Here is an 11,957-nt window from a genome sequence, read left to right on the forward strand (position 1 = left end):
TTTCAATAAAAAGAAAAGAAAATATTTACAAATATTTTTGCATAGTTATTGTTAAGGGATATTAGATGACTTGACGTTAAGTCACCTAATCTTTCTTGTTTTATTGAAGAAAAATTAATGAATTCACTTAAAATGAATCAATATTAAAAGACGGTCTTTTTTAATAGGAGAAAGAAATCCAAGCCTTTTCTATTTAGAGCAATGGAGGTCAACTATCATTTCCTCTCATGACCTCTAATCCCTTCTGTGATTACGAATCTTTTCCTGCAGATGGGGCTGTCGAATAGCTTTTGTCCCGCCAGTACAGTGATTGGGCCACACCGGTGGCCCAACCCACCTGTTTGTCACATCAGCCAATAGGAAGACAGAACAAAACCTTTCAAAATAATAGCTGAAAAATATGCTTTTAGTTCGACACGTGAACATATTGTTACCCGGAAGTTAATGATGTATCCGATACTGTATCGCTGGCGATTAGATGTGCAGCAGCAACGATGGCGGGTCCCAGTAGGAAGCAGATGTTGAGGTTTCTAAGCCAAGTGGGAGCGTTTATTTTGACCCGGTTTGGATTTTGGAACTGCTTCAGCATGCTGATGCTCTTTGCTGAACGAGCGGACTCGAAAAGGTAAACAAAGAAAGAACGAGAGAGCTAGCTCAAGTTAGCTGACGCGCTAACAACCTGCTACTTTAAGATCGAGTCAAACTTTGAGGGAAAAAATAGTCTAAATATTAAAACATGTTAGTGGAGAAGTATTAGCTGGAAATTGTTATGGCTGAAAAGGTTGAGTTTAAAGGATAAAGTTACACGAAGCAACCTTTTTTTCTTTTCTCTTAAATGTGGGAATGTGCTTGCTAGCTAATGTGAGTTGAATTGCAGAAATTACTCCCATGCCGAAAGTTGATGGGCTGAAAAAGTGGTTTAAATTAAGAAGCCGTGTTATATTTGGCCTCGTCTGTAATTTTAGATAGGGTATGCTGTAATTTTCTTTCTTGGTCGTCGTTTCAGTGTTGATACTGGGTGTGTATTTTTCAGTCTGTGGTGGACAACCACACCCCTTTGAACCATCCTGTAATTACAGCTGCTCCACGGAAAATGTATAAATATAAATGTAAATCTATACCCTAACACAAACGTTTATTCTGAGGCGGGGGAAAAACTGACCCACTGACTTTTAATTCCCAACAATCTACAGGAAGCCAGATATCCACATACCGTACCTGTATGTGGACATGGGCGCTGCGGTGATCTGTGCCAGCTTCATGTCATTTGGGGTGAAGAGACGGTGGTTTGCTTTGGCTGCTGCCGTACAGCTTGCCATCAGTACTTACGCATCATACGTTGGAGAGCAGGTGTATTATGGAGAATGGCTTAAGGTGAGTGACGTCCTTTGATAGAAAAGTAAGTTCTGTTCACAGAGATAAGTTAAATTGTCAGCTAAACAGATTAACTTTGATTTTAGTGTTATTTAGTGAATGTGCTACCTGAGCTAAAAAGAAAAAAAAGACTGCTTTTGTTATATTTATATTGTTAACTAAAAGTAGGACAGCAATAACTAATATGTGTTTAAATAAGCAATCTCTAACAAACACTGAGTGGATAAAAATAGTTCAGAAGATTGGTGAAATGGAAGAGTTTGGTTTGAAAAGTACTTTGGAAAATGAATAAATTAGTCTGTGATAGAGAATACTTGAAAAAGCAAATTTTTATTTTTTTTGTTATGACTGTATCATTGTCTCTTTCTGTGGAGAGACTGGAGACGGGATTCTGCTGGTTCTCCCACTTTCTGAAGGATCCTGTCTATGAATAAAACCTACGAGGACCCTCTGAATAATCTTTGGCTGCTCCCTATAGTGGTTGCCATAGCAGATCTTCTGCCTCACCATTGCCTGACAGATTTTATTTAACGTAATATCTGACACCAGTCTGATGTGATAATATATAACATGCATGGTGTCAACATGCAGTAATATGTTCTTCGAGATGTTTATTTTTGGGTTGTCTTTTTGCACTACACATGAACTCTAGTACTTTTGAGCACATATTCGTTTATGGCTGATATTCATTGAATGTAGTAAATTTCATTTTTTGACCACTGATGGAGGTTAAACTTCTACTAAATCAAACAATGGCCCGGATCAGTCTTTAAGCTATTAATCAAAAGTGGAACTGTGTCACACGGCGGTGAAATTGGATCTGGGCCACCACTACAAGTCAGAGTAGATTGCTTTATCAGAGCAACTGTGGTAGGAACTTGCCCCAGATTGTGACAGTTTGAATCTTTTTCACTGCAGGTGCGAATGTACTCCAGAGCGCTGGCCATTATTGGAGGCTTTCTGATCCTGGCCAGCGGCGCAGGGGAAGTATACAGACAGAAACCTCGCAGCAGATCCCTGCAGTCTACTGGACAAGTTTTTCTGGGAGTCTATCTCATTTGCATGGTAAGACACATTTCACTTCTATAGATTTTAGTTGGGCTATAGGCCACTTTGGGGAGATTAGGAATCTCCAGGTCTTGCTCACAAGTAGGGGAGAGTGTAGCAGGAGATTGACACATGGAGTGTGTTCAGTGAGGGAGAGGCTGAGTGTGAAAGCAAAGCAGTTTATTTAGCAATCTACTTTCCTTTCCTTATTTGTTCATGAGCTGTGGGTAGTGACTAAAGAAATAAGATTGTGGATACAAGCAGTGGAAATGAGCTCTTTCTGAAAGGTGTCTTTACTTGGCCTTAGAGACACTGCGAGAAGACATCAGTGTCTCTAAGGCGATGAGTTGATGTCGTTCAGGTTTTTGACCAGGATATCTTCTAGGTGAGGTGTTTTGGGCATGTCCTACTAGGAGGAGACCCCAGGACAGACCTAAGACACACTGGAGAGATAATGTCTCTTAGCTTGTTAGGGAAATCTTGGTGTCCTCCCAGGAGAACTGAAGGAGTTGGCTGGGAGAAGCAAGTGTGGGAATCTTGGCTTAGACAGCTGCCACAACGACCCAGACCTAGATTGTTAAGTGTGAAGTTTTGTTGTTTTTACTCAATGCCATTGAACTAAATAGGTTTTAAATATAAGATGTTCTTTATTTTCCCTAGTGTCTTTATAAACTAAGTGTATATCTTTTTAGTGCTGCTTAGACAAAACTGTGCATACTGGTCATTTTTAAATTTGAGTCTGACCAGAATTCTTTCTGTGATCAAATAACACAAAATTAGCTACTTGAAATTAATTTCTACAAACCAGATAATCATTTATATGAAATAATAATAATATTCCATAAATTTCTGAGTAACATTTTATTGATCAAACCTTGTTTTTAGTTCAAATACTGCAGTGCTATTTTCTCCCCACTAGGTTTACTCCCTCCAGCACAGCAAAGAAGACAGGCAGGTCTATCTGAACCACATCGTTGGGGGAGAGGTCACTCTGATGCTGCTGGAGGTGGTGTTCGGCATCCTGGCTCTGGCCTTCCTCTCCGGTTGCTACATCCGCCTGGCCGCTCAGATCCTGGCCACCATCCTTCCTCTTATTATCTTGCTCATCGATGGTAACATTGGTTATTGGCACCACACTCGGAAGGTGGAGTTCTGGAACCAGATGAAGCTGATAGGTCATAATGTGGGCATCTTCGCCGCTGTACTGATCCTAGCCACTGATGGCTGAACAGTCACACACTCAGACAGCTTTTACAGACCAAGGTGTGTGCACCAGAGGAAGATGTCGTTGGCCTTTTCATCGTGGCCCAACTCTGTACTCAAAGCTGCCGTCACTCGATGACGCCTCAGGATTAAAAACAGTCACTGCTGAGACGGTTGGATGTAAGCTGCGTCGATTATCCAGTTTGTAACTTTGCTTTTGCAAGGAAAAAGAAAAAACACAACCTTGCTTTTTAAAAGTTAATAATTTATTTGGATTTATGTTTACATTTTTGTTTCTGATATGCTCTGAAGCTTGACATGGAGTGTTATTACTACAAACCTACTGGGAACTTTTAAAAGAGGTCTTGATGATTTCAATCACTATTTACAGTGGATGGTTTAAATACGTGATTTTAAAAAGGGGAAAAATTGCTGGGTGACAAATTAAAGGAAAAAGCCATCATGAAGCAACAGCTTGATTGGGGTTTTAGAGAGGGATGAAAGTGCACAGCTGCAAAGGAACAACACAAACAAAAAATTCCAAAGCCCTTCTTGACCTGAAGAAAAGTTGAGATGCATTATCCTAGGTGGTTCTTATCTTAGTTGTCAACAAAAGCATCATTTTTGATAAATTCTTCCACAACCAGCAGTACTGTGCAAAATACCACACAACAGTGAGACCAAACAGAGAAAAGGCCAAAATTATAACTGAAAGTATAATTTGATTAATTGCCAATCTGTGCTTAGCGACATGTTGAGCCAGAACAGCTTCAGTCCAGCTGTCTCTGCAATAAACGGCTTTAACCTAAGAGATTATTCACTAATTTTGTGATTTGGTTTTTGCAGAGCGCCAACTTAAAACATCAGCTCTCCTGTACGTACATACATCCATCTGTCTTTCTTAACCACCAACCAGAGTCATGTTGGAACTGGATCCTGTCATAGCTGACTTTGGGTGAGAGCGAGGGGCGGGGTATGCCACTCACACCTGCAGCCAATTTAGAACTCCTATAAAAAGTTTAATTAACTCCCACCCCTCACTGTAGGGGAAGGGTCAAAGGTTCAGGTTTTTCCTTTAATTTGTTGCACGTGTTATGTGATATTGCTTTTGAAGTGGAATGACTATGCTGGCCTATTGGGAATAAACACTCTGTTTAAAGCAGTCTTTCAATGGGTAGTCCTGTCTGACATCATAGACGGTGTAAAAGGTGGGCTTGGCAATGTGACGTCTCCCGTTGGCTTTAAAGCTTCCGGATACGCGTTTTTACCTTCACCATTGTGGTGTTATTAGAAGCAGCAGGTCTGACTATGAAACCGCACTCTCATTGTTTAATGGATTGTCAATCATAAGCCTTAACAAATAAGTGTACTCATTATTCTCCTTCCAAAATTTACAAACTCGACTGGCTTCACTTTTTAGACCCAGTCCGTCTTTTATATGTCTACAGCTGTAATACTTTAACTGCTTTTCTTTGTATAAGTAACACTCACATTTTATATGAAATAACTGTTTAGTTACATGGGTATTCAAGTCACTTCATTTTACTGAAAGTTGCAGTTTGTTTTCTATCATGTGCCCAATTTGGCTCAACATTCAGTTAACAAGGAAGAAAGGCTGAATGTAACAGATCCTTCATGTCCAAGACTGTGCAGTGTGTTTAGGAGGCATAATTACCAGGATGAGTGATGTATGCATAAAGCCTTTTTGGAGGATTTATATTTAATGTGTGGCTTGTGTCAGTGTCTAAACCAACATGTAGTTCAACTAGGGCTGTGCGATATGACCAAAATCTCATATCCCGATATAAGAATTCTATCGTCCGATAACATACAAATCACAAAAATGTAACATTTTCTGTAAATTCTGTGAATCTCGGGCAGCTCGTCTTGCGGGAAGTGTTTCCAGCTGCGCGTCATGTAGCTGGAGTCGAGTGTTTTAACCGATGCATGAAACGATACATTTTTAGACATAAGTTGTAACAGCCGCGGTTTTCTTTGTGAGTATTTATTACACGGCGTGCTGCGGGGAAAAGCCTGTTCTAACGTTTGAGTCTAAGGTTTATTTTTTAACACCTGGCGGCTCTTTTTTACTTCTCATCCGTAAATAATCTGCTCTTTCACGTGATTCAGTTTATTTTGAAAAGTCTCAACAGGATCTTGAGCTTTATTGTGAAAGGTTTACGGACACGCAATGCTGTTACCGTCGTTGTTGCTAACCACAGCGCATAAAAACAGGCGCTTGTCCGTCCGTAGTGGTTATATAAAATATAAGAGAAAGAGAGAACTTTAAGAAATTAATATAGCCACTACAGTGACCATCAAAACGACTAAAAAATATTGCCGTAAAGAGTTTATTTTGCGACACCACGAAACAAACGATAGCGTAAAAGGAAACGATAGACGTTTTTATATCGTCATCCGATATATATCGTTATATCTTACAGCCCTAAGTTCAACACAAAGAAAACACCTGAATGTGTTTTTATACTTAGCTAAAGAAGATGCACCTTTGAGCTTCCATTTATTCCATTAATGACTTCAATAATTGTTTTAGTCATATGTTGGTTTTATGTTTTTACTACTCTCACTGCATCACTTCCAACCTGCCAGACTGGTCAGTCTGTTTTGTTTTGTGGTTTGCTATGAACTTTTGCAATAGGTTTGGCCACCATTGCTAAAATAAAGATTTCTTCATACAATATTTACATGAAATACATCAACAATAAAACCAGTGTAATATGACCATAGTGTCACATCCCATATGGAACATGTTACACGTTTTAGCTCATTTAAAAAAGGTCAATGACAAAAAGGAAAGATCAGGTACTGGAGACGAACCAGTTTTCAAAGGGGTTGAGATGTGGCTGTGTCGTCAGACCAGTAAAGGGAATTTCAAAAATGTTCGGAGGTAGCCTGATGTTGAATGAGTCCTACATGCACCGGAATAGTGCTCAGGCTCTTCTCTAGGCCCTACTCGCGCTCTTTTGCTGTAATCTGTAGATTAAGACAAAGTTTGCGTCTCATTAAAAAATTCTTTAGGCAAGTATACAAGATGACACTTATAATGTTCATGTTACCCAGAACATATGGGTAAATTTGGATTGTTTACTATGCTACTACATGAGCCATTTCCACTTTGATTTCTCTCCTTTTTCCTACTGTGCCTGCTTCATACGTATAAAAAGCTTTAAAGAGCATTGAAACAGAATAGAATGTGATAATTTGTACTCGTCTGCTGCTCAGCATCCAGAATCAGGTCACATATTAGTCCTAGAGTTCCTGTTAATGAGTAAAAAGTATCACTTTTCTTGTCCCTGGGACTCTGCTTCACTTGAGGCTTGTTTGTTCTTATGGTTGCGCTCCGCTTTTACCAGAGCACCAATCACAGCGAGCATCACGGTGATGGTGATGACGAGCACTGAGGCAGTCTCAGCTATACACAGCTGGCTGTCCATTGAAGCCAGGAGACTTCCGGCTAGCTGAGCGGGAGCGTGACAGATGATGTCCTTGTAGTCCTCTACGTGCAGATGTCTCACGTGGTTGATCTTGCCGAAGATGCGCTGCAGCTCGCAGTCACAGATCCAGGGGTTGAGGGACATCTGAAGGTAGGTGCTGGTTGTCTGGAGCTTCAGGAAGGTCTTGAATCTTATGTGCTCTAGCTGGTTTCCCTTGAGACCTAGCAGAGAGAGCCTTCGCAAGGGAGCCAGAGATTCGGCCTCAATCTTTGAGATGTTGTTGTAGTTGAGCAGCAGGACCTCCAAAGTTTGCTGCCTGTTCAGCTGGCCATCTTTGAGAACATTCAGCCTGTTTACCTCCATGTTGAGGAAGCTCAGTCGAGACAGACTGCTCAAAGCCTTGATGTCCAGTCCTCGGATGTGGTTGTAACTGAGGTCCAGTTTCCTCAAGCTGCCACAGTCTTCCAGTGATTTGGAGTCTAAGTGCTGCAGCAGGTTGTGGCTCAGCCGGAGCTCCTGGAGGGAGTCTAGGCCCTGAGAGAAATCCTGAGGGAGCCACCGCAGCCGGTTGAAACTCAAATCCAACTTCTCCAGAAACTGCAGGGATGACAGAGACTAAAATGGAAAAAGAAATTAGAAACAACACATTACTCAAATCAGCTGAGTTTGAATTGTGGTTTAACTTAAAACGTGGTCAGTTATCAGGTGTGTTTTTGCAGCAACTGCAGCAATATATATTGCATCTCATCTCAGGAAACCGGTTCCAGAGGGAAATTTAAGGGTTTTTTTCCGCCAAGCTAAAATCCCAAACAAAGCTGTGCAGACGTTTTCTTTGTCTCTGTTTAATTTAAATATTTTATTTTTGAATTGAAATAGAAATAGAAATTTTAACTCTTCCCTTTAAATAATCTTCTAGAGTTAACCCATGTTTCTGAACTGGTGGTTTGTTTTATATTTCATGCATCCTTGCATAAGAAAATAACTGGGTGTGGATATGAAAAGTTAGTGAAGTCATCAAACCACATCTTTACTGATATGAACTGATGTATCAAAACTCGTCATGAAGGGAACACGAGAGGTCAAATGTTGTCTTTATGGGAGGGGGGGGGGGAGAGAGAGAGAGAGAGAGAGAGAGAGAGAGAGAGAGAGAGAGAGAGAGAGAGAGAGAGAGAAATATTATATAGTAGTGAAGCTGTCGATTTACTGGTCAACCCTCACCTATGGTCATGAGCTCTGGTCGTGGATACAAGCGGCAGAAATGAGCTTCCTCCAAAGAGTAGCTGGGCTCTCCCTTAGATATAGGGTGAGGAGCTCTGTTATTTGAGAGGGCTTCTTAGCAGAGCTGTTTTTCCTCCACATTGAAAATAGCCAGATGAGGTGGTCTGACTAGGATGCCTCTTGGACACCTCCTAGGTGAGGTATTCTGGGAATGTCCTACTGGGAGGAGGCCCTGGGGCAGACTAGGACTTGTTCCCAAGCTACCCAAGAGACAGCATCTTGTTGTCCTACCAGAAGAACTGGAGGCGGTGAGTGAGGTAAGGGAAGTCTGAGTTTCTCTGCTTAGACTGCTGCCCCCGAAACCAGATGAGCAGCAAAAATGGATGGATGTGCTAAAGTCACCCCTCATTTCTTTATATTTTAATTCCAAGAAATCAGACTTAAATTTTTTTATAAAGTGTTGTTGAGCAGTAGTTTTCCGGGCTTTCTAGAGGACTGTCAAGGTTATCTTTGGGCATTGGCTGCTTTTTCACTCATCCTTGTCCTTTTACCATTTTTGGAAGTATGTTTGTTTGTTAAGACACTTAACACTGACTTATTAATCATTAAAAAAAAAAAAATGCATCAAGCGAGTTCAAGTTGAAAGAGTGTTGTGTGAACCATTGTTTTTTAAACAAGATATTTTGGCACTTTGTTATTTGCAGCCTGGTGACAAAAACACATTTGCTCCCTTTTCTTTAGTTGAGACTATGAAAAATGTTACAATTTACACAGTTTGAAAGACATAAAATTGTATTTTGCACCAACATGGTGATTTCCAAAGACCAATTAGTTCTTGGCATCTCTCAGCATGGTGCGCAAAATGAGGAAAATGGACAAGTGGAGGCAAAAAGAATCTGTAGATGGTGTGACAGTCATCTCCTTTAAAAAAAAACAACAACAACAAACAAACAGTAAAAAAGTCCAGCAATGACCTGGCACAGGAAATTAGTGATTCATCAGTTCCTTCAGCCTCATTAAAAATGATCTCAGTGGAAGATTGGACGTCAAGAAGCCATTCTTAAGAAAGGGAAATGGAGGAAAGGTCGAGGTATGCCAAAACAAACAAGAGCTGGACTGAAAATCAAGGACAACAGCTCTTACGGACTGACAAATCCAAATTTTAATTTTTTTGTTTTAAATTGTCATCAATGTGTATGGAGGTGGCGGCACGGTGGTTAGCACTGTTGCCTCACAGCAATTCCACCATCAAGGCAGTTAAGGAAGTCTTTCTGTGTGGAGTTTGCGTGGGTTCTCCCCGGGTATTTCGGCTTCCTCCCACAGACATGCACTTTGTGGGGATAGGTTAATTGAAAAAATCTAAATTGCCCGTAGGTGTGAATGCGGGAGTGAATGTGAGTGCGAATGGTTGTCTGCGACAGACTGGCGACCTGTCCAGGGTGTACCACGCCTCTCGCCCTATGACAGCCGGGATAGGCTCCAGCGCCCCTGAAAAGGATAAGGCTGTCTACATCCATTTGTAAAACACAGTGAAGGCTGCAAGCAGAAGATTAAAAAGCTGGTCCTACCAAATCTTGACTTTCAAGTTTGTTAGAATTGCACAAACTCTGTTTTACCTTATTTACTGCATTTCCATGTATGTGTGCACACTTGAATAAAGTGCACTCATTTCCCATCTTCCTAACAACATATAAAGAAACGAATTTCAGCTCATGAATTTTGCGCAGTACTGCATATACTAATGCCCCACTGAAAAGCTTAGCAAGTTTCTTTTAGATAACACATTTGTTAGGTTACCTGCTGATTCTAAGTTGGCTGTATGTTAATGTGAGTGAACCTTTTTTTTTTTTTGTCATTTCCCTGTGGTAGCGTGCTTGGCCAGGATGTACTCTGCCTCTCATCTCATCGAGTTTAATACGTGACAACTCCGATAAGCTCCAGCTGCCCTGTGCAACCCTGAACTAGATAAGCCATTCAGGATTGAAAGGATGGATTTTAGTTCGCAGAAATCAAATATATAAATTTGCTTTGCTGGTTGTCCTGGAAAAATGTCTGCATTTGTTTATCGAGCTCAGGACATCTGCACGACTGTGTGTGCCGTCCGCATTGTAATATCAGTTCTAAACCTCTCAAATATGCCTCTGACAAAATCCACCCAATATCTAAATTTATAATAACCCCCTCAGACCTAAACTAAGACTACAAACTGACACTAAATACTGACTTTGAAAGAAAACTTCAATAACCAGTTTGTTAAAATATTAATTAGAAAACGGCAGTACTCATTTTTAAGTGTTGTTATTTCTTTGATGTAAGAATCTAAAGACTTCTACAGCTGCACTAAAATACAGAAAACACACAATAACCAGCTTATTGACGTACCTGTGGGTGCAGAATATGGATGCTGTTGTTGGACATGAGGAGGATCTTGAGTGACCACAGTCCTATGAAAGACCTGGTGTGCACCTCTGTCACCTTGTTCGCACTTAGATCCAGCAGCCAAGTGCCGTGGGAGATGCTGGATGGGACCCGGGTCAACCCACGAGACCTGCAGTCCACCAGGTCTGAAGATTCATAGCACAAGCAGGGGCTGGGGCACAGTTTAAAGCCCAGCACGGCGTTCAGGAGGAGAGGGAGCAGGACCATCGCGGCCAGCATAGTGCAGCCAAAGCCAGGCATCTTGCTGGAATCTGAGTGACCTCACTCCCCCTGAAAGGCATGGTTACCCTCTTGTAGTCCCCCCGAGAAATACATGTAGAAACCCAGAGAATTTGTTGCAAGGTCACGATAACGCTGTCATTTCAACAAATGCTCCATGAGCAAACATCGAACGGTTCCTGATTAGAGAGGGATTAATGGCTTAAACAGATGATCACATAACCACATCAGGGCAGCAAACTTGGTCCATTTTGGATCCTTTCCTAAAGTAAGGATTTACATCTGCTCTCCTATATGGATATATTAAGCTTTTTCATCATAGAACTCCCATAACCCTGTGATTTCAGCAACATGTTACATAAGATTGTATGAGTTTTTATAATCTCTATTATGGTAAAGGTAGCATTGGTAGTAATGTTATGGAAAAGCCTCTTTAAAAGTAAATCTTCAGTACAGCATTCACCATCAGGACTATTATATTGGAAGCACTGAGGATCAGTCAGCAAAAACAATATTTAAAGACTGCCCCAAAAACAAAATCTTAAAATTGTCTATTGTATAATATTTTTTAAAAATACACCTTTCTATAAAAAAAAAAAAAAAAAAAAAAAAAAAAATCTACTTCACCTTTGGGAGCATTTTTCACTTTTCTGACATTTTGGAGTTGAAATAATTCGTTAAGACAACCACAAGATATCACTGAACAACAACCATCAGCCTACCTGAAATGTAGCCTTACCTCCACCCAGAAAAAGGAAAAAAGAACATTTTTTCCACATAACTGCAGCTCCATTAGTGGTACTCATTTAAAAATTCACACTGATTTACTGAGAAGTTCGTTGCTGCCCACAGGATGGAGGCAAATGTCATCGACCAGCTTTAGAGTAACCCAGAGGCTTAAAACATTTATATAATTAATTTGAAAGAGACATGGCGTCAGTTTCCTGCAGTTACACAGATTACAATGCTACCAAACAGGACAGAAAGTGAAACCCGAGTGTA

General features: G+C 40.7%; 2 protein-coding genes across 2 annotated transcripts; one reads left to right on the forward strand and one right to left on the reverse strand.

The window, feature by feature from the left end:
- Positions 1–452: 452 nt before the first annotated feature.
- Positions 453–5,343, forward strand: tmem101 (transmembrane protein 101). The gene is made up of 4 exons (XM_006790927.3): positions 453–625; positions 1,194–1,374; positions 2,293–2,439; positions 3,341–5,343. The coding sequence occupies exons 1-4, from the start codon at positions 495–497 to the stop codon at positions 3,647–3,649; spliced, it is 768 nt and encodes a 255-aa protein (XP_006790990.1). The 5' UTR covers positions 453–494; the 3' UTR covers positions 3,650–5,343.
- Positions 5,344–6,444: 1,101 nt separating this feature from the next.
- Positions 6,445–10,976, reverse strand: LOC102788052 (uncharacterized). The gene is made up of 2 exons (XM_006790926.3): positions 10,680–10,976; positions 6,445–7,694 (listed from the first exon to the last, which is right to left on the reverse strand). The coding sequence occupies exons 1-2, from the start codon at positions 10,974–10,976 to the stop codon at positions 6,924–6,926; spliced, it is 1,068 nt and encodes a 355-aa protein (XP_006790989.3). The 3' UTR covers positions 6,445–6,923.
- Positions 10,977–11,957: the final 981 nt, after the last annotated feature.

The sequence above is a fragment of the Neolamprologus brichardi genome, chromosome 8, assembly GCF_056152115.1.
Source record: "Neolamprologus brichardi isolate AB-2024 chromosome 8, ASM5615211v1, whole genome shotgun sequence".
Taxonomy (NCBI): Eukaryota; Metazoa; Chordata; class Actinopteri; order Cichliformes; family Cichlidae; genus Neolamprologus; species Neolamprologus brichardi.

Bases quoted from the DNA above. Each gene is read 5' to 3' on its own strand.
- tmem101 (XM_006790927.3), top strand. From the start codon at position 495: ATGGCGGGTCCCAGTAGGAAGCAGATGTTGAGGTTTCTAAGCCAAGTG. The intron at 626-1,193 runs GTAAACAAAGAA...AACAATCTACAG, and splicing joins GAACGAGCGGACTCGAAAAG to GAAGCCAGATATCCACATAC. The intron at 1,375-2,292 runs GTGAGTGACGTC...TTTTCACTGCAG, and splicing joins ATTATGGAGAATGGCTTAAG to GTGCGAATGTACTCCAGAGC.
- LOC102788052 (XM_006790926.3), bottom strand. From the start codon at position 10,976: ATGCCTGGCTTTGGCTGCACTATGCTGGCCGCGATGGTCCTGCTCCCT. The intron at 7,695-10,679 runs GTACGTCAATAA...TTTCCATTTTAG, and splicing joins TCCATATTCTGCACCCACAG to TCTCTGTCATCCCTGCAGTT.